At 46.7% G+C, this 21,203-nt stretch overlaps 4 protein-coding genes across 4 annotated transcripts; 1 reads left to right on the forward strand and 3 right to left on the reverse strand.

Annotated features, from left to right (window-relative positions):
* Positions 1-1,164: 1,164 nt before the first annotated feature.
* Positions 1,165-7,029, reverse strand: gabpb2a (GA binding protein transcription factor subunit beta 2a). Its single transcript, XM_083899685.1, has 8 exons — positions 6,894-7,029; positions 4,948-5,055; positions 4,534-4,701; positions 3,471-3,665; positions 3,200-3,353; positions 2,929-3,105; positions 2,734-2,855; positions 1,165-2,598 (listed from the first exon to the last, which is right to left on the reverse strand). Exons 2-8 carry the CDS (start codon positions 5,053-5,055, stop codon positions 2,269-2,271), a joined length of 1,254 nt encoding a protein of 417 aa, XP_083755811.1. The 5' UTR covers positions 6,894-7,029; the 3' UTR covers positions 1,165-2,268.
* Positions 7,030-8,012: 983 nt separating this feature from the next.
* Positions 8,013-10,334, reverse strand: mllt11 (MLLT11 transcription factor 7 cofactor). Its single transcript, XM_083899689.1, has 3 exons — positions 10,276-10,334; positions 8,849-9,019; positions 8,013-8,410 (listed from the first exon to the last, which is right to left on the reverse strand). The coding sequence occupies exons 2-3, from the start codon at positions 9,014-9,016 to the stop codon at positions 8,318-8,320; spliced, it is 261 nt and encodes an 86-aa protein (XP_083755815.1). The 5' UTR covers positions 9,017-9,019; positions 10,276-10,334; the 3' UTR covers positions 8,013-8,317.
* A 354-nt stretch (positions 10,335-10,688) lies between these two features.
* Positions 10,689-13,536, reverse strand: LOC310935747 (BCL2/adenovirus E1B 19 kDa protein-interacting protein 2-like). Its single transcript, XM_083899687.1, has 10 exons — positions 13,464-13,536; positions 13,235-13,321; positions 13,076-13,165; positions 12,789-12,926; positions 12,498-12,710; positions 12,325-12,427; positions 11,816-11,947; positions 11,662-11,748; positions 11,432-11,530; positions 10,689-10,753 (listed from the first exon to the last, which is right to left on the reverse strand). The coding sequence occupies exons 1-10, from the start codon at positions 13,513-13,515 to the stop codon at positions 10,729-10,731; spliced, it is 1,026 nt and encodes a 341-aa protein (XP_083755813.1). The 5' UTR covers positions 13,516-13,536; the 3' UTR covers positions 10,689-10,728.
* A 3,327-nt stretch (positions 13,537-16,863) lies between these two features.
* mindy1 (MINDY lysine 48 deubiquitinase 1) lies at positions 16,864-20,668 on the forward strand (the record flags this gene model as incomplete). Its single annotated transcript, XM_083899684.1, has 11 exons — positions 16,864-17,155; positions 17,276-17,503; positions 17,574-17,797; positions 18,080-18,137; positions 18,238-18,302; positions 18,392-18,550; positions 18,790-18,892; positions 19,255-19,397; positions 19,785-19,970; positions 20,039-20,203; positions 20,296-20,668. 11 exons carry the CDS (start codon positions 16,864-16,866, stop codon positions 20,347-20,349), a joined length of 1,677 nt encoding a protein of 558 aa, XP_083755810.1. The 3' UTR covers positions 20,350-20,668.
* Positions 20,669-21,203: the final 535 nt, after the last annotated feature.

Here is a 21,203-nt window from a genome sequence, read left to right on the forward strand (position 1 = left end):
CGACGCACACACACACGTCAGGACACAAACATGAAGACACTCATGGAATAATCGTCTTCATCATCTTCATCATCATCATCATCATCATCATCCACCTCCCTCTTCCTCTTCTGTATTTGAACGCCGGGCTGATCGTCTGCAGAGAGAGAGAGAGAGAGAGAGAGAGAGAGAGAGAGAGAGAGAGAGAGAGCCAATCAGAGGAGGTCATCATGAGGTCATCATGAGGTCATCAGGACCAACCACAGTGGAGTCACTTCCTCAATACTCATTGGTCCTGGTCCTCAGACCTGGTTCAGGACCGGTCCAAACACGTCATGAATGTCCAGCTCACCGTCGTCTTCGTCCGCCTGAGAGGAAGAAAAAGGGGAACATTTAAAAATAAAAGACGTGTGTGTGTGTGTGAGTGAGGGGGGGTGTGTGTGAGAGTGTGTGTGAGAGTGTGTGTGAGAGAGTGTGAGTGTGAGAGTGTGTGTGTGCGTGGGTGTGAGTGGGGCCGCCGGGCAGAGCCGCTCCTCACGCCGGGCTCATAAAATAAAGTTTAGTTGTAAATGTAATAAAACTGTGTTTGTGACGGTAAATACACAGTAGAAACACGGTAAATACACAATAAACACGGTAAATACACAGTAGAAACACGAAAAATACACGGCTTTGACAGAGGAGGAGGAGCCGCGGATGCTTCCACATTCAGCGGGACTCGACTCTCAGCTGATCCGCCTGTCACCGCCTCACAGGCGGCTTCACTTCTCACCTCGTCCTTCGTCCGCTTCACTCGCTTCACTATCTTCACTGATCCTCCATGATACCTGCGGCCCCGCCCACCACCACACAGACCCCGCCCACAGTGGCAGAGGGCGTCACTGCGCCGCCGCTGAAGGGGCGGGGTCCACACGTCAATCAACGTTGATCGGTTGTAATCCAGGATCTGGGCGGTCTGGCAAAGCATCATGGGAGTTGTAGTGAAACATCAGATACCCGGAACCGCGTCAGGTGATGATAATAATGTTCTGATTTAAATGTTTATATTAAGTGCTGCATTCAGGTGTCAGTCACAGCGTGGGAAACATCACACTTCACACAGGACATTATTGAAAAAAAAACCAAGTGTTTATAACGTGATCATTAAAGACAGACAGCTGTCAATCATCAGGGTCAGTTAAAAAAATACAACTTTATATGTACATAGAAAAGGTCATCTTCATAAAAACACACACACACACACCTGCTGTCAGCTGACAGGAAGTGATCATAACTGATGATGGACAGGTGTGACGGGATGAACCATTAAAGACAAACAAAACTGAAGGTAAACACAGTCGACTTCACAAGACATGACGCAAGCTAACGTTACAATGTTATATGAACGCTGCGTTCAGGTACAAGTGAGAGGAACGACGCGTTCAGGTACAGGTGGGGGAACGATGTGGTCAGGTACAGGTGAGAGGAACGACGCGTTCAGGTACAGGTGAGAGGAACGACGCGTTCGGGTACAGGTGAGAGGAACGACGCGTTCAGGTACAGGTGAGAGGAACGACGCGTTCGGGTACAGGTGAGAGGAACGACGCGTTCAGGTACAGGTGAGAGGAACGATGTGTTCGGGTACAGGTGAGAGGAACGATGCGTTCGGGTACAGGTGAGAGGAACGACGCGTTCGGGTACAGGTGAGAGGAACGACGCGTTCAGGTACAGGTGAGAGGAACGATGTGTTCAGGTACAGGTGAGAGGAATGACGCGTTCAGGTACCTCAGTCTATATTTAGTTCAAAATGATCAATTAGACTCAATTAGTGACTTTATTTTGTGAATCAATCAAAACACGAGGACAGACTGAACGAGGACAGACTGAACGAGGACAGACTGCTGGTGAAAACGGTTTGTGTTAAAAACTCTTGTCACTATCAGAGAGAGGACAGACATGGACAGACGTGGACAGACAAATGTCCTCTGGTCATCAGACAGAGGACAGATGTGGACAGACATGGACAGACGTGGACAGACTAATGTCCTCTGGTCATCAGACAGAGGACAGACATGGACAGACAGAGGACAGACTAATGTCCTCTGGTCCACAGACAGAGGACAGACGTGATTGGGTTAAAATGGTCACATGCTTCACTTGAGTTTCTAATATTTCACGACTGTTTTTAATGATGAGAAAATTCAAAATGGCGTCCTCTGCTGTCCCACATGAATGTGTGTGTGGTTTTCTTCTCCTAGTGTTTTTGAACGTACGATCGATGACATCATCCTCCGTCTCTCGGTGGCTACGTTACGAGCTAACTTGTGTGGATTCTCCGCTCGTCTCCACCAGGGTCACCTGACCCTCCTCGCCCTCCATGATGATGCCTCCCTCCTGCAGCACCACCATCTCTCCCTCCTCCTCCACCACGCTCGTAGGCCCCTCCTCTTCGTCCTCGTCTCCTCCCCCCACCACCTCCTCTGGGCTGGCGGCGGCGTTAGCGGCGGCGTTGGCGTTGGCCTGACTCATGGCCTCCAGTTTGATACGATACTCCTCTGCTTCCTGTTCTTTACGCAGCAGCTGCTGACGATATTCCTGCGCCTTCCTGTTAGCTTCCTGTAGCTGACGCTGCAGCAGCTCCTGCAGGAGACACACACACACACACACACACACACACACACACACACACACACACACACACACACACACACACACAGTCACTTCATCTGTTCATAATCTGGTCTGACCCGGTTAGTTGGTTAGCGTCTAACTCACCGTCTCTCCAGTCTCGTGGTTGTTGGTCACCTCCAGCTTCCTCTTCCTGGACGGTGGTTGAGGCGGCGGCGTCTCCTCCGTCACCACCTCCTCCGTCACAGTGTTAGCAGGAACAGCTAGCACTGGAAGACAACACTGACAGTTAGCATGACAGTTAGCATGAGCGTTAGCACGGTGGTGGTTGATGAGTCGTACTCTGCTGTCCGTGCTGCATGGTGACAAAGAACGGCTGAGTCATCCCTCCGGTGGTTTGCAGGTTACCGTGTTGATCCGTTACTATGGTGATGACCCTCTGACCGCTCTCATTGACTACAGTGGCGTGCTGAATGTTAGCGTCCAGAGCGCTAGCCGCCATGGCCTCCTCTGACTCTCCTGAAACACACACAACATTAGCATCACAGCTAACAGGAAGTTCACAAAACACACAGTCAAAGAGTGTGTGTGTGTGTGTGTGTGTGTGTCGTACCTGCGTTGGCCTTGTTGAGCAGCTCAGCCAGGTTGACCACGCCCCCCTGGAGGGCGGGGATTCCCTGGATGATGAACTGTGGTTGGTTGGTGCTGCTGCTCGTCTCCACGTTCACACTCACCTGGTTCATGTTCACCTGGTTCTGCATGCCCTCCTGCACACACACACACACACACACACACATCATGTGACCTCTCAGGTTTGTGACCTCTCAGGTGTCATGTGACCTCTCAGGTGTCATGTGACCTCTCAGGTGTCATGTGACCCTCACCTGCAGCAGCAGCATCAGCTCTGTGTTCTGAATGTCGGCTGCGATGTCAAACGGCGTCTTGTCGAACTTGCTGAGCGCGTGAACGTCGGCGCCGTGTTTAATGAGCGTCTGAGCGACGCTGTGGTGACTGTGCTGAGCCGACCAATGAAGAGCCGTCATCTTTAGCATGTCTTTAGCATTGATGTCCGCACCACTCTGACAGGAAACACACACACACACACACACACACAGGTCAGGTGATGTCAGAACACCCTCATAACATCAGAACACCTTCAGTAAGGCTGTAAAGTCAAAGTGGACTGGTCGACTAATGGGTCGTCACGCTCTGACTCGACCAAAATTGTGATTGGTCGACAAATTTAAAAAAAAATTTTTTATGGTGAATTTCATTAAGAGGAAAGTACCACATGCTAATAGGGGTGTTTTACAGCACCCGTGCTTCACAGGTAACAGCCTGTCTTCAGAGAACACCCCCCTTATTTTCCACTACTTTGGTTTAGTCCAGCCCAGTGAGTTGTTGTCGCTCAGTGGCTCATGAGGACAGACAGATTAGCGTCAGTCCTCCTGTCACATCCATGTCAAAGACATCCGAGTGGCAGCATTTTTCAAAAGTAGATGACGGTAAAAAAAGTGGAACACAAACTTTTCAAGCAACAGTTTGTTTTTCACAGCTCTACAAACATGACATATCATTTAAAAACGCTAAACTAAGGTTGCTCCGTCTGTTTTGAGTATGAACATCAGAATTATTAGCATATTTCAATGTTTTAATCTATTAATCGTTAATTGGTTTTATAACTGCAGACGCAACTGCTCGTAACAGCATCAGCATCAACAGCATCAGCATCAGCATCAGCATCAGCTTTTACGCAGATGAACGTAATGCAAAACGCTGTCAGAGCCGCACCCACAAAGTACCCCCCGTCAATTAGTCGATTTTTGGTCGAGATTTCAGGGCTTTAGTCGACCAAGAGTTCCTTTGATTGATTACAGCCCTACAGAACACCCTCAGAACATCAGAACACCCTCAGAACATCAGAACACCTTCAGAACTTGTTCTTACCCGGACCAGCAGCTCCACGATCACCGTGTGTCCCTCAGCAGCAGCCATGTGTAACGGCGTCCTGTCCACTTTAGTACGAGCGTCTCTGCTGACGCCGGCTCTGAGGAGGACGTCAGCTGTGGAGTAATGACCATGCTGAGCAGCCAGGTGGAGAGGGGAGGTCCCCAACTACACACACACACACAAACAATCTTTAGTTCGACTGGCTCGAATGAAGGCCTTTAAAAAGTATTAAAAAGCCTTAATCTCAATGTAATTAAAGTATTAAATGTTGTCCATAGTAAAAATGATGCATGAATGTATTGATTTGTTAAAAACAGACACATGTTCATCAGCTCCATCATCAGACAATCTACAGATTTAATCTCAAACTCTTTGAGACAGTTGTGATCACAGGTCAAAGGTCAGACTCACCCAGTCTGTGGTGAATGGAGCTCCGTTAGCCATCAGGTTTCTGACCTCATCGTCCTGACCTTTACGAGCGGCCTCCAGCAGACGCTTCCCCAGGTCCACCAACGACATCTGCAGACACACAAACACACAATCATCACATCTGCAGACACACAAACACACAATCATCACATCTGCAGACACACAAACACACAATCATCACATCTGCAGACACACAAACACACAATCATCACATCTGCAGACACACAAATACACAATCATCACATCTGCAGACACACAATCATCACATCTGCAGACACACAAACACACAATCATCACATCTGCAGACACACAAACACACAATCATCACATCTGCAGACACACAAACACACAATCATCACATCTGCAGACACACAAATACACAATCATCACATCTGCAGACACACAATCATCACATCTGCAGACACACAAACACACAATCATCACATCTGCAGACACACAAACACACAATCATCACATCTGCAGACACACAATCATCACATCTGCAGACACAACACACACTCATCACATCTGCAGACACACAAACATCACATCTGCAGACAGACAATCATCACATCTGCAGACACAAACACACAATCATCACATCTGCAGACACACACTCATCACATCTGCAGACACACAAACACACAATCATCACATCTGCAGACACACAAACACACAATCATCACATCTGCAGACACACAAACATCACATCTGCAGACACAAACACACACAATCATCACATCTGCAGACACACAAACACACACACTCATCACATCTGCAGACACAATCATCACATCTGCAGACACACAAACACACACACTCATCACATCTGCAGACACAAACATCACATCTGCAGACACACAAACACACACAATCATCACATCTGCAGACACAAACATCACATCTGCAGACACACAAACACACACACTCATCACATCTGCAGACACAAACATCACATCTGCAGACACACAAACACACACACTCATCACATCTGCAGACACACAAACACACACACTCATCACATCTGCAGACACACAAACACACACAATCATCACATCTGCAGACACAATCATCACATCTGCAGACACACAAACACACACAATCATCACATCTGCAGACACACAAACACACACAATCATCACATCTGCAGACACACAAATGACGAAAATAATCATCACAGTGACGTCACGATATTCACTGATACACCGTTAAAAGTGAGCGCGTGACCACGACGTGTCCGATAACGGAACCACAGCCGCGGGTTGTTTAAGGCGCCAACACCGTCTACAAAAACATCAACAAATGTGTGGTGTTTATAGATGAAGAGTACAGGTGATAGTGGGCGGGATCATGTTACACACGTGAACACGAGTTTATTTTATTTATAAATAAATAAACAAACAAACAAAATCAAAAGTGGGCGAAGCTACAGAAGTTAGCCCGCCGCTAAGTGAGCCCGTCCGATAATGGAAGCATGCGGCTGCTCAGCGCTCGTGATTGTGAAAGAGCGGCAGAGGACGAGCTTTTTCGAGCGGAGCCATTTTAGGCGCCTTCACGGTCAGAAAGAGTCCGCCATGAGCCGCCTCTCTGCCGCGTCTTTGCGCCGCCTCTGCCCGGTAAACACCGACATCTGCCCCGCCACGACACCGCGAACACACCGACAGGAAACCGTTTGATAACTAGTTGTTGGTTTTCCGGAGGAAGTCGAACACATATTTCCTATTTTACCCTCGAAGAAAAAAAAACTACTTCCACATCCGGTTAAAGTGTTTTCTTGAGCCGCAGCGGAGTCGCTGCTCTGCCCCGACGGTTCTGTCCCGGCTCCGCTTCACCGACTCCACTTCACCAGAAAAACACCGCTAGAACACCGGTAACGCACCGGTAAAACACCGGTAAAGCTCGGGGAAAGACGCGGCTCCGGTACTCACCGTGTCCGGGTGTGTGAGGAGCCGTCACAGCTAATGTTAGCACGCTAGCCGGTTAGCCCGACGAGTTCCCCGGTGAGCGCAGCGTTTAGCGCTGAAATCCTCGCGGTTCTTCAGAACAGCGCAGTCGAGTGCGAACTTTCACCGCGCGGAGTAAAAACAGGAGATTTGCGCTGCGGCGGATCGTCGTTTTCTCGCGGGCTTGTTTTCTGCACTAAGTTACAAAGACGAGGCCGCTGTCGCCCGGAAGTTACGACTCTGGCCTTCAAATTAAAATGACAAAACTTTTCTCCTCGGTTTTAATGGTTACATTTGATTTAAACAACCGGGATGTTGCTTCATAGAATAGAATAGAAGTCTTTATTTCCAACAATTTGAAAAATAGTTACAGTATTTACTTAATGATGCAGACATTTTTACAAACCTATTTCATGTTAATGTGTATGGGTTAGTTGTTAGGCGTTGATTTTGTTGCTGCTTTGAAATTGACCTGTTTTAGCGCTTATTTTTGAAATCGGTATTTTATTTTGAAGGTCCAGACAGGAAGTGTGGTTGTCAGCATGTCCACTGACGCTGCTGTTCAGCAGCTAGTTGTGTTAGCCGTTAGCTTGTGCGCGTGCAGACTGTTAGCAGGTTAAACTGAACAAACGTTTACCTTCTTCTCCCGCAGACTCCGTCACTTTACGTCACTTTACGTCACTTTACGTCTCCCTTACGTCACTGAGACTCTGGCACGTGCTCAGCTGCGGGAACCGAGCGTTAAAAGGCGGATTGCGGTGTTTTTTTCCTGTTACAAAGATGGCGGCTCCGCGACACCGGAGGAGGAAGCCAGAGCGCGCGTTAACCTCCCAGTGGGCGGGACCTGTGTGCGCGCGCACACACAAGCTGACCTGAGGTCTGTTCAAACTGCTGAGTCACGCTCCGGCCGCGGGGACGGGTCTGAGATCAGCTTTGAAATGACTTTAATGAAATAAAAACGTCACGTTTTCACAACTTTCTTCTCATGTTTTATACATGAATCTAATTAGCGCTCACAGACACCAGCAGGGGGCGCTGTTCATCCCCACTTGAAGTCACTTCAGAGGTCAGAGGTTATTTCTGACGAATAAAGCACGTTTTATTGTTGTTGACAAACAGCAGCATGAAAAACAAAGAGGAAAGTAAATCTCGACTTTTCTAATAAATAAATAAATCATTTGACACAATAAACATTTTCTAAATAACTGACTCATTTGATCATAAATAAATAAATACATTCATAAAATAAAAGCCTTTTTTTGCTTTTAAAAACATTAGCGATGTGAGTGATGAGTTACACCAGGACCTCTGTACCTGTGGAGGGCTTTTATTTTGGAAAAACCAGATTCTTCTTCTTTATGATGACATTTGGTCAAATGTCTCAGCAGAGCCTGCTCAGAGGTCAGAGGTCAGAGCAGCAGGCGGAGGTCGGCCAACAGAACGTCCACATCAGCGATGGGAGCTCTCCAGTAATTAAAGGAGGAAAACTGCAGCAGCTCCGTCTGAAGAAGAAGACGAGGGGTTAGGGTCAAAGGTCACACAGGAACTGCTGCTGTTCTGCTGCCTCGTGTGGACACTTTGTGTCACTGACAACATGAGAACCACTGATCTGTGGAGCGGAGTCTGATCCCACTGAACATGAACAGTCACATGATCTGTGTTAGCTCTGTGTTAGCTCTGTGTTAGCTCTGTGTAAGCTCTGTGTAAGCTCTGTGTAAACTCTGTGTTAGCTCGTTTCAAACGTGTTTTAATCTGACGTAAAAGTGTTTTAATATGACGTAAACGTGTTTGTAAATGTCTTTTAATCTGATGTAAATGTGTTTTAATCTGACGTAAACGTGTTTGTAAATGTCTTTTAATCTGACGTAAACATGTTTTAATCTAATCCCTTGATGACCTTTGGTTTTTATGAGATTAAAAACTTCATCTAACAAACTCGCCTCGTCATCACGACTCCTCGGTTTGGACACTTTGTCTTTTCCTGCGCTGCCATTGGTCGACTGACGGGCGGCCACACCCACCTCCTCCAGCTCGGACAGGTCGAGGGCTGGGATTGGCTGCCTCCAGAACAGGAAGGATTCGTATTGGCTGTTTGATTTTTCCATCATGACCTGAAACATGAAGATCATCCATCAATCACTGCTCTTCATTTACATGGTTTAACATGAAGGGGCGGGGCCTAATCACCACAATCAGTGGATCAGGCAGGGGTTCAATCCCCGCTCTGCTCATCAACACAGTCTGTGACCACACCCACACAGTCTGTGACCACACCCACACAGACCCAACAATTAAGCCACACCCACACAGACCCAATAATTAAGCCACACAGACCCAATAATTAAGTCACACCCACACTGACCCAACAATTAAGCCACACCCACACAGACCCAATAATTAAGCCACACCCACACTGACCCAACAATTAAGCCACACAGACCCAATAATTAAGCCACACCCACACATACCCAGCAATTAAGCCACACCCACACAGACCCAATAATTAAGCCACACCCACACTGACCCAACAATTAAGCCACACCCACACAGACCCAATAATTAAGCCACACCCACACTGACCCAACAATTAAGCCACACCCACACTGACCCAACAATTAAGCCACACAGACCCAATAATTAAGCCACACCCACACATACCCAGCAATTAAGCCACACCCACACAGACCCAATAATTAAGCCACACCCACACTGAGCCAACAATTAAGCCACACCCACACAGACCCAATAATTAAGCCACACCCACACATACCCAATAATTAAGCCACACCCACACTGACCCAACAATGAAGCCACACAGACCCAATAATTAAGCCACACCCACACATACCCAGCAATTAAGCCACACCCACACAGACCCAATAATTAAGCCACACCCACACTGAGCCAACAATTAAGCCACACCCACACAGACCCAATAATTAAGCCACACCCACACATACCCAGCAATTAAGCCACACCCACACAGACCCAATAATTAAGCCACACCCACACTGAGCCAACAATTAAGCCACACCCACACAGACCCAATAATTAAGCCACACCCACACAGAGCCATCACTCATTCATTCATGTTCATCACTGATGAACGGGTTATTGATGAGGTGACGTCATCATGAACAGATTGATCATGTTGTCTCGAGACTCAGTTCAACAGGAAAAAATAACCGGAAATGTTTCACTTTTTTCTTCAACACGTTCGTTCATTAACGTTGTTTTTCACACACACACGCGCGCGCACGCACACTCTCTCTTTTTTTACACACACACGCTCTCTCACACACACACACACACACACACACACACACACAAAGACAATTTAAAATGTTCAAATTAAAGCCATTTAAACCTGTTTGTTGTGGTTCTTTGTTCAGTCACGGTGGTTCTGCTGCTGCTGCTGCTGCTGATGATGATCTCTGTCTGCGCATGCGCCTTCACACACAACACAGAGAGAGAGGGAGATTTCCTGTAAGGGGTTTCAAAATAAAAGCCTCAGCAGTGAAACAGGTGCATGGTTTGAAAACGTCAGGATTAGACACGTGAACGGACACACAATATTCACACATATACACACACTATATACACACAAGGACACTCAATACACACACATATACACACACTATATACACACACACAATATACACACACACATATACACACTCACATATACACACAAGGAGAGTTGAATAAAGTTTTATTGTTTTGAAAATTCAGGTTTTTATGACGTCATCAGAAGACTAAGGATTAAAGTCAGTGACAATGAAGCGCCTCCTGCTGGACTCTTCACAGAGGTACATCTGTTTCACCTGGACAGGCTCTCATCGTACCTGCAGACAGGAAACACATGAGTGACGTCACAGTGATGTCACAGTGATGTCATAGTGATGTCACAGTGATGTCATAGTGATGTCATAGTGATGTCACAGTGATGTCATAGTGATGTCATAGTGATGTCACAGTGATGTCATAGTGATGTCATACTGTAGGACACAGTGATGTCATAGTGATGTCATAGTGATGTCATAGTGATGTCACAGTGATGTCATAGTGATGTCATACTGTAGGACACAGTGATGTCATAGTGATGTCACAGTGATGTCATAGTGATGTCATAGTGATGTCATAGTGATGTCATACTGTAGGACACAGTGATGTCACAGTGATGTCATAGTGATGTCATAGTGATGTCATACTGTAGGACACAGTGATGTCACAGTGATGTCATAGTGATGTCACAGTGATGTCATAGTGATGTCATAGTGATGTCATACTGTAGGACACAGTGATGTCACAGTGATGTCATAGTGATGTCATAGTGATGTCATACTGTAGGACACAGTGATGTCACAGTGATGTCATAGTGATGTCACAGTGATGTCATAGTGATGTCATAGTGATGTCATAGTGATGTCATAGTGATGTCATACTGTAGGACACAGTGATGTCACAGTGATGTCACAGTGATGTCATAGTGATGTCATAGTGATGTCATAGTGATGTCATACTGTAGGACACAGTGAGGGATCTGCAGCTGTTGTGTCGGGATCAGCTGAGAAAGTTCCTGAAGGTTTTCAACAAACTTCAGTTTTCTGCTGAATTTAGAGCTGAAGAAGAAGAAGAAGAAGAAGAAGAAGAAGATGAAGATGATGAAGAAGACGTTCAGAGTTAATCATGTGATGGAGTTGATGTCATGTGACTGACAGATGAGTGAGTGATGAAGACGAGCGTCACACACCTGATGAAGGGTTTGATGATGGTGATGAGAGCTTTGATGGACCAGGAAGGATGAAGAACATAGAAGCCTTTAAGATTCTTCCTCAGCCTGAACACACACACAGGTGATTGACAGGTGTGTGATTGACAGGTGTGTGATTGACAGGTTGTCTCACCTGTGATGGATGGTTGTGTAACACTCTCTGAGCCAGCTGAATTCTGGGAGTTTGTCTCTGTGTCCTCCAGCACAAAGATACACAATCACATAGTTTTCAGCAACCATGAGATCAAGAGTCCCCACAACATACCTGAAACACACACACACACACACACAGGTGAGACACACACACAGACAGACAGAGACACACACACACACACACACAGGTGAGACACACACACAGACAGACAGAGACACACACACACACACACACACTCACACACACACACACACACGCACGCACACACACACACACGCACAAACTCACAAACTCACACACACACACACACACACACACACACACACACACAGACAGACAGACAGACACACACACTCACACACACACACACACACACACACACACACACACACACACTCACACACATACACACACTCACACTCACACACACTCACACACACACACACACACACACTCACACTCACACACACACACACACACACACACACCTGAACAGGTTGTCCATCACATATGAATAATTCTCCAGATTATTCTGAGGCAGGAAACAGGAAGAAAACACGATGATGTCATTCATTCCGTCTCCATAGTAACCTGAAAGGTGGGAGGGACAAGTGTGTGAGAGTGGGTCACGGTAACTCCTCCCCCTGCAGTGATGTCATACCTCCGTGGGACAGCACTTGTACAAAGGGCTGGAGGACGCTCATGTTGACGCGGCTCTGCTGCTGCGACGCTTCACCTGTGGAGAAGCAGCGCCACCTGGTGCCCTGACTGTCCACCACGTCCTCCAGCAACGCACTGCACTGAGACCTGCAGGTGGGAGGGGCTTCCACAGGTCTGCGACGGCAGGAAGCCACGCCCAGACGCAGCAGCTCACCTGGGGAAAAAAGTCCATTAGCGTGTGTGTGTGTGTGTGTGTGTGTGTGTGTGTGTGTGTGTGTGAGTGACCTCTGACCTTCTAGATTGTAGATGGGAAAGGGCAGTGATTCACTATCAGATGGTGTTTCCATGGCGTCCAGGTCCAGGTCCAGGTCTTCGTCAGGTGAGAGGAAGCCTGAGGGGAAGTCGTCAGAGACGGTGGATTCACTGCGACCTGAGGAGACGTACGGAGGCTCAGCAGGTCCAAACTCACAACAACAATCACAATCTGTGAGGTACGGAGGCTCAGCAGGTCCAAACTCATAACAACAATCACAATCTGTGAGGTACGGAGGCTCAGCAGGTTCAAACTCAGGTTCTTACCCAGAGAGACACTGAGCTCTGGAGCCACCAGAACCTTCTTCTTCTTCTTCTTCTTCTGCGGCTGCGACAAGTTCAGACTGGTGGGCGGGGCTAAAACAGGAAGTTAAAAATGAGACGCAGGAAGAGCAGGAGGACTTACTTGTGTACTCCTGTACTCACCTGCTGCCATGGCAACAGTGTCTTTTGTCTGCTGATCCTCCTTGTCCTCTTTGTCCTCTTTGTCCTCTTTGTCCTCCTCGTCCTCCACTGAAGACGATGAAGAAGAACAGAATTATTGACATTTCACTTCCTGTTTTCTCCTCAGGAAGTGATGTCACACAGTTTCCTCCCTCACTAAAGTCAAAGGTCACACTTGAATGAATTTGAAGAAAAGAGAAGATTTTTGGACCTGGACGATGAGGAGATTCAACGATCATGTGACCTGGAGTGTCACTCATCATCCTGTGGGGGGCGCTGGTGTTCTCCTCTGTCTCACACACACACACACACACACACACACACACACACACACACACACACACACACACACACACACACACACAGGTGAGACAGAGACAGGTGAGACAGGTGAGACAGACACAGGTGAGACAGACACAGGTGAGACAGACACAGGTGAGACAGGTGAGACAGACACAGGTGAGACAGACACAGGTGAGACAGGTGAGACAGAGACAGGTGAGACAGACACAGGTGAGACAGACACAGGTGAGACAGACACAGGTGAGACAGGTGAGACAGAGACAGGTGAGACAGACACAGGTGAGACAGACACAGGTGAGACAGAGAGGACAAACTGCAGAGAACTCTGGGAAACCTGCTCACCTGATGACACTCTCTCTCTCTCTCACACACACACACACTGGGCTTTTATGAGTGGACTCTGATCTCTCTCTCTCTCTCTCTCTCTCTCTCTCTCTCTCTCTCTCATTGGTGGAGGTGTGGTGTGTTGTCTTGGTGTGGGCGTGGCCTTGTTTCCATGGTAACAGTGACTGTTGCAGCATGTACATACATGTTCAGAAGTTTCATTATTTACCTGTTTTTTTAAGGGAGTGACAGCTATTTCACAATCCAAGAGAAACAACAGCTAACTGAGCTAACTTAGCTTACTTTACCTAATTGAGCTAACTTAGCTTACTTTACCTAACTGAGCTAACTTAGCTTACTTTACCTAACTGAGCTAACTTAGCTTACTTTACCTAACTGAGCTAACTTAGCTTACTTTACCTAACTGAGCTAACTTAGCCTACTTTACCTAACTGAGCTAACTTAGCTTACTTTACCTAACTGAGCTAACTTAGCTTACTTTACCTAACTGAGCTAACTTAGCCTACTTTACCTAACTGAGCTAACTTAGCTTACTTTACCTAACTGAGCTTACTTTACCTAACTGAGCTAACTTAGCCTTCTTTACCTAAATGAGCTAACTTAGCCTACTGTACATAACTGAGCTAACTTAGCCTACTTTACCTAACTGAGCTAACTTAGCCTACTGTACATAACTGAGCTAACTTAGCCTACTTTACCTAACTGAGCTAACTTAGCCTACTTATCTAACTGAGCTAACTTAGCCTACTGTACCTAACTGAGCTAACTTAGCTTCCTAACAACGACAATGACAGGTAACAAGAATGAACATGGCAATCAGAAATAATACAGACTTCACCCCATTCACGCAACAAGCCTCTGGCGGCCTCTGTTGGTCATATTGGCAAGTGCAAGAAGGAAACACAAACAAACAAACAAACAAACCAAAAACAATACTTTACTCCCACTCCGTGGGATGTAGTAATAAATATTTTAGAAATAAAAGTGTTTTCTCCTCTTCTTTAGTGACATGAAAGAGTCTAAATATATCTTTTAAATCTATGTTGTTGTTTTTAAGTGATTCTGCTGAGTCACTGTTTGTTGTTGTTTTTAAGTGATTTTGCTGAGTCACTGTTTGTTGTTGTTTTTAAGTGATTCTGCTGAGTCACTGTTTGTTGTTGTTTTTAAGTGATTCTGCTGAGTCACTGTTTGTTGTTGTTTTTAAGTGATTTTGCTGAGTCACTGTTTGTTGTTGTTTTTAAGTGATTCTGCTGAGTCACTGTTTGTTGTTGTTTTTAAGTGATTCTGCTGAGTCACTGTTTGTTGTTGTTTTTAAGTGATTCTGCTGAGTCACTGTTTGTTGTTGTTTTTAAGTGATTCTGCTGAGTCACTGTTTGTTTTGATAACGATCAGCTGATGAATTCATGTGTTTATTTTGCTGATTGAGTCAAACTTGTGAAGTGTCAGTTTCCTGTCTGACCTTTCAAAATAAAACACCAGCCGTGCAGCAGCTTCACTGTGTTCAGCTGGTTTTATCTGCACCGCCCGCCCCAGCTGCTCTGTGACACAAATGTAAGGCATCAGGCGGTGACAGGGACGGAGAGTGAAGGTAACGAAGGTAAAGTTCGTGTTTTCTCTTTATTTGAACTTTGCTTTGAAGTCAAAGTCTCGTGAACACCTGAAAATTCCACTTTTCTTCAGAAAAAGGTTTTAATTTCTTCAGAAAAACGCTCGTGTTTCTTGTCGAATAAGCTGTTGTTTATTTCATCAACATCTTTACTGACGTCTCCTAACGACGCGGCGGGAAAGGATGACGTTGAGGATGACGTAGTGACGGTGACGTCACTTTGTTGTTCACTTTCGTAAACCGTGTGTTTGCATTATTATTAGTTCTGCGGTAGCTAGGTGGCTAACTGCTAACCGGTTGGGCGGATGTGACGTAATGACGTGGTGCTTTGCGCGGTGGGCGGGGCATTGGACGGTAGCGGATATAAACATGTTGACAGTCAGCGCCGTCGGTGAAAGGCTGCGTCTTTAAAGTCCGTGAGTGTGTGCGGAGCACAGTTAGCTCCAGTGTTAGCTCCAGTGTTAGCTCCAGTGTTAGCTCCAGTGTTAGCTCCAGTGTTAGCTCCAGTGTTAGCTCCAGTGTTAGCTCCAGTGTTAGCTCCAGTGTTAGCTCCAGTGTTAGCTCCAGTGTTAGCTCCAGTGTTAGCTCCAGTGTTAGCTAACTGTGGAGCTCAAACAGGAGACTTTGAAGGTTTGAACTTTGACCCGCATCGAATCTCATTACTTCCTGTTTATGTGCGTGCGTGCGTGCGGTTATGTGTTTGAAGTATTTAAATACTTGTTCAGACTTAAGTCTTTTGTCTCTAAAGAGGACATCAGTGTCTCCAAAGAGGACATCAGTGTCTCCAAAGAGGACATCAGTGTCTCCAAAGAGGACATCAGTGTCTCTAAAGAGGACATCAGTGTCTCTAAAGAGTGTTTAAAGAGAGTTAACTCTTGTTTGTTAACTCTTGTTATTGTTTACTCTTGTTGTTATTGTTTACTCTTGTTTGTTTACTCTTGTTATTGTTTACTCTTGTTGTTATTGTTTACTCTTGTTTGTTTACTCTTGTTGTTTTTCTTGTTTGTTAACTCTTGTTGTTATTGTTTACTCTTGTTTGTTAACTCTCGTTGATGTTGTTTACTCTTGTTTGTTAACTCTTGTTGTTATTGATTACTCTTGTTGTGTATTTTTGTTGTTGTTTATTTTTGTTGTTGTTTGTTTGTGTGTTGGACACTGCAGACAGCCTCTTGAACTCATGTGCGTTTGTTTTTCGTACCTCAGCAGGTGGTGAACTGTGACGGATTCTGGTCACATGGTGGCGATGTTGAGGCTGCAGTGAAGCCCCACCTCCTCCTCTGTCCCGCCCACTTCTCTCTGGAGACTGATGAACGTGCGACTTCTTTGACTCCTCCCCCTTGCTGCACATTTGATAGTTATGGCTGATCAGCTGATGATGTCAGAGTCGCTGGCAGACACGCCCACTCTCACCACAGACACGCCCACTCTCCTCACAGACACGCCCACTCTCCTCACAGACACGCCCTCTAAAGAAGTGAGTGACACCAGTGCAGCGGAGGAGCAGGGTCACACGCCGGGGTCAGAGGTCAATCCTCGACCAACAACAGTCCTGGAGGAGGCCACGCCCACACCGCCATGGCCAGAGAACCGAACCAAGATGGCCGCCACCACAGACGAAGAATCTCTGTCTGACAGTGGACGACGTGAAGGTGACATCATCTGACCTCTGACCTCTTTGATCTCATTTCTGTAGTATAGATGATTGTCAGGCCACGCCCCCAGGCCTATAGCAGGAGGTGTGTCCTGATATTCTGTCCCTGTGTCCTCAGGTGTGTCCTCAGGTGTGGACACGGAGGTCAGTCTGTCTGGAGTGGGTGGGGCAGGTCCAGATGAGCAGGGGGCGGAGTCTATGGACTCGCCCTCTGTCTCCGTCCCCAGTCAGGAAGAGGACGACATGTCCCTCTCTGCTGTGGCTGAGGACACCTGTCTGTCCACTGACGTCCACCATCTGAAGGACAGTGAGACGGTGGACGCTGAATGTCAATTGCCCCCTAGTGGTGAGATTTGATTCTGCAGATTTCTGTAGAAAAAAAGCATGTGTGACTGTAGTCATCTCCTTGTCCACAGGTGGCGCCATCGCTGCAGCGCCTCCTCCTCCTCCAGCAGCAGGAGGAGCAGGAGGAGGCGCTGCAGCTGCTGCAGCAGCTGCAGCACCTCCTGTGGCCGGGCAGGTGTATTACATGGTGAAATGGATCAACTGGAAGGAGAAGAAGACGCCAATCATCACTCAAAGTGAGAATGGACCCTGCCCCCTGCTGGCCATCATGAACACACTGTTTCTACGCTGGAAGGTGACACACACACATACACACACACACACACATACACGCACATACACACACACGCACATACACATACACACACAGAATGAAATAAGATTAAAAACACAGCAGGGACTTAAATTGAGATTAAACGAATCCTGTGTTTGTGTGTGTCTCTCTGTGTGTGTGTGTGTGTGTGTGTGTGTGTGTGTGTGTGTGTGTGTGTCTCTCTCTCTCTGTGTGTGTGTGTGTGTGTGTGTGTCTCTCTCTCTCTGTGTGTGTGTGTGTGTGTGTGTGTGTGTGTGTGTGTAGGCTACACTTCCTGCTCAGACTGATGTCATCACCACTGAAGACCTGATGACTCATCTTGGTGAGTGAGTGTGTGAGTCGTTTAAGACGCTTTTAATTAACATGGTTTTTAAATAACTGTGTGTGTGTGTGTGTGTGTGTGTGTGTGTGTGTGTGTGTAGGAGAGTGTGTTTTAGCTGTCACACCCAGAGAGAAAGCTGATGGGATGGAGCTAAACTTCCAACAGGTGAACACACACACACACACACACGCACACCCTTTCAATAGTAATGAACTATTCATCACTGCAGTGTCTGTCTGTCTGTCTGTCTGTAGAACATCAGTGATGTCATGGCGGTCGTCCCTAAACTCTCCACAGGTTTAGATGTAAACGTTGGTTTCACTGCTGTCACACACTTTGAAAACACACCTGAATGCATCGTCTTTGACCTGTTGGACATTCCACTGTACCACGGCTGGCTCATCGACCCACAGGTGTGTGTGTGTGTGTGTGTGTGTGTGTGTGTGTGTGTGTGTGTGTGTGTGTGTGTGTGTGTGTGTGTGTGTGTGTGTGAGAGACCTCACCCCTAACCCTGAATGAAGCAGAACATCAGTTCATCTGTGTACGAGTGTCCTCACTAAGACTATTGTACAAGAATGTGTGTGTATTTGATCCAAACATGAAATACCACAGACGTGTGTGTGTGTGTGTGTGTGTGTGTGTGTGTGTGTAGAGTCCACAGATGGCTGCTGCTGTGGGAAAACTGAGTTACAATCAACTGGTGGAGAAAATCATTGAGTACAAACACTCAACTGACAACAGCCGAGTCAGTGAAGGTAACACACACACACACACACACACACACACACACACACACACACACACACACACACACACACACACACACACACACACACACACACACACACACACACAGGGTTGAATTATTGCTTAAAGCATTGGTTCTCAAAGTGTGGCCCGGGGGCCTCTGGTGGCCCTGCAATGAATTACAGTTGATAGTTTGAATCCAGTGTGTGTCTGTGTGTGTCTGTGTGTGTCTCTCTCTCTCTCTCTCTCTCTCTGTGTGTCTCTCTCTCTCTCTGTGTGTGTGTGTGTGTCTCTCTCTCTCTGTGTGCGTGTCTCTCTCTGTGTGTGTGTGTGTGTGTCTCTCTCTCTGTGTGTGTGTGTGTGTGTGTAGGTCTGTTAGCAGAGCAGTTTCTTGAGTCCACAGCGACTCAGTTGTCGTATCACGGTCTGTGTGAACTCACCATGACGGCAAAGGAAGGAGAAATCTGTGTGTTCTTCAGAAACAACCACTTCAGTACCATGATCAAACACCAGGTGGAGACACACACACACACACACACTTCAGTACTGTGATCAAACACCTGGTGGACACACACACACACACACTTCAGTACTGTGATCAAACACCTGGTGGACACACACACACACACACTTCAGTACCATGATCAAACACCAGGTGGAGACACACACACACACACACACACACACTTCAGTACTGTGATCAAACACCTGGTGGACACACACACACACACTTTAGTACCATGATCAAACACCAGGTGGAGACACACACACACACACACTTCAGTACCATGATCAAACACCAGGTGGACACACACACACTTCAGTACCATGATCAAACACCAGGTGGACACACACACACAGTCACCTGTTGTTGTTGTTAATAAAGCTTGTTTTGAACAGGGTCACCTGTACCTGTTGGTGACAGATCAGGGTTTCCTCCAGGAGGGGGCGCTGGTGTGGGAGTCTCTTCACAACGTGGAGGGCGATGGAAACTTCTGCGACTCTGACTTCAGACTGTGTCAACGAGCTCCGCCCACCTCCACTCTGCCACCTTGTGGTCAGGAGCAGCAGAAACAGATCGACCAGGTGAGATGGTCACGTTATGCTGACGCCACCTGCTGGTCGGTTCCTGACTGACTGTGTGATTGTCTTAGGATTACCTGGTGGCGGTGTCTCTGCAGCAGCAGCAGGGCGGCGCTACAGCACCACTCAGTGACCTGGAGTTAGCCCAACAACTGCAACAGGAAGAGTATCAACAACAACAACAACAACAACAACAACAACAACAACAACAACAAGGACCTCAGCAGACAACACAGGTAACACCTGAGCTAACTCCTGAGCTAGCACCTGAGCTAACATGCTCAGCATGTTTAAATGGTAACGTGATCATGTGACTGTTTGTTTGCAGGTCAGAGGTCAAAGCAGAAGAAGAGACAAAGACTCAGACTGTGTCGTCTTATAGACTCTTCATCATCATCATCATCCTCACACTGTAACACTGTCTTTATTAAAGTCATGTGACAGGAAGTCTCTCACGTTTTCACTGACATTAAAGGGACAGTTCAGAGGTGACAGTGAGCGCCCCCTGCTGCTGAGATCTACGTCAGTTGTTGATCCTCTGCCATGGTTGCCACGGTGATGATGTGTTAACGTTGCCACGGTGATGATGTGTTAACGTTGCCATGGTGATTCTCTTTTCCTGATAAAGTCAAGTTTGTTATTTTCACTGTTTAAAAAACGTCGTCAGTATGAACTCAATCTTTCATTTAATAAATATAATATTTACATATTTAAATGTTTCCCATCATGCTTTTCTCTGTGGTTGGGGGCGTCGTCTTTGGTGTGAGTGACAGCAGTAGTTTTTATTTTTATTTATCCTGGTGTCACTAAAAATGCTGAGTGTGTATTAACAATGTCCTTTGACCTCTGACCACCTCAATCAGAGGTCAAGTTTGAGACGTACGCCCCCTGCTGGTCTGTGATGTCACAACAAACTTACAGCTGTTCACGTTACCTGCAGATATGAGCGACGACCAGCAGGTGGAGCCAGAGTGTCACATGTGTAGTTGACCAGGGGGCGGGGCCACAGAGACAGGAAGTCGAGCGTAGAGAAAACAGGAAGTAACAGGACAGAAAACAACAAAATAACAGGAAGTACAAAGAGTAGTTTTTAGGTTTTATTCATGATGTAAAGTTGAATTTGACGCTTTGTTATCGAAGAATCTTGAAACACTTTAGTGTCAAAATAAAAGCACTTTTACCATCAAAAAACAAACGTTATCGACCCCGTGAAGATGAAACATTCAGTCAAAACAA

This window comes from Microchirus variegatus (assembly GCF_963457635.1).
Source record: "Microchirus variegatus genome assembly, chromosome: 13".
Classification (NCBI taxonomy): domain Eukaryota; kingdom Metazoa; phylum Chordata; class Actinopteri; order Pleuronectiformes; family Soleidae; genus Microchirus; species Microchirus variegatus.

Excerpts from the sequence above, each read along its gene's own strand:
- mllt11 (XM_083899689.1), bottom strand. The coding sequence starts at position 9,016 with ATGATGGAAAAATCAAACAGCCAATACGAATCCTTCCTGTTCTGGAGG. Across the intron at positions 8,411-8,848 it reads CGAGGAGTCGTGATGACGAG|ACGGAGCTGCTGCAGTTTTC; the intron begins GCGAGTTTGTTA and ends CTTCTTCTTCAG.
- LOC310935747 (XM_083899687.1), bottom strand. The coding sequence starts at position 13,515 with ATGATGAGTGACACTCCAGGTCACATGATCGTTGAATCTCCTCATCGT. Across the intron at positions 12,711-12,788 it reads TCCCATCTACAATCTAGAAG|GTGAGCTGCTGCGTCTGGGC; the intron begins GTCAGAGGTCAC and ends TTTTTTCCCCAG. Across the intron at positions 11,531-11,661 it reads ATCATCAAACCCTTCATCAG|CTCTAAATTCAGCAGAAAAC; the intron begins GTGTGTGACGCT and ends CTTCTTCTTCAG.
- gabpb2a (XM_083899685.1), bottom strand. The coding sequence starts at position 5,055 with ATGTCGTTGGTGGACCTGGGGAAGCGTCTGCTGGAGGCCGCTCGTAAA. Across the intron at positions 3,666-4,533 it reads TCGTGGAGCTGCTGGTCCGG|AGTGGTGCGGACATCAATGC; the intron begins GTAAGAACAAGT and ends GTTTCCTGTCAG. Across the intron at positions 3,106-3,199 it reads GCTCAACAAGGCCAACGCAG|GAGAGTCAGAGGAGGCCATG; the intron begins GTACGACACACA and ends TGTGTGTTTCAG.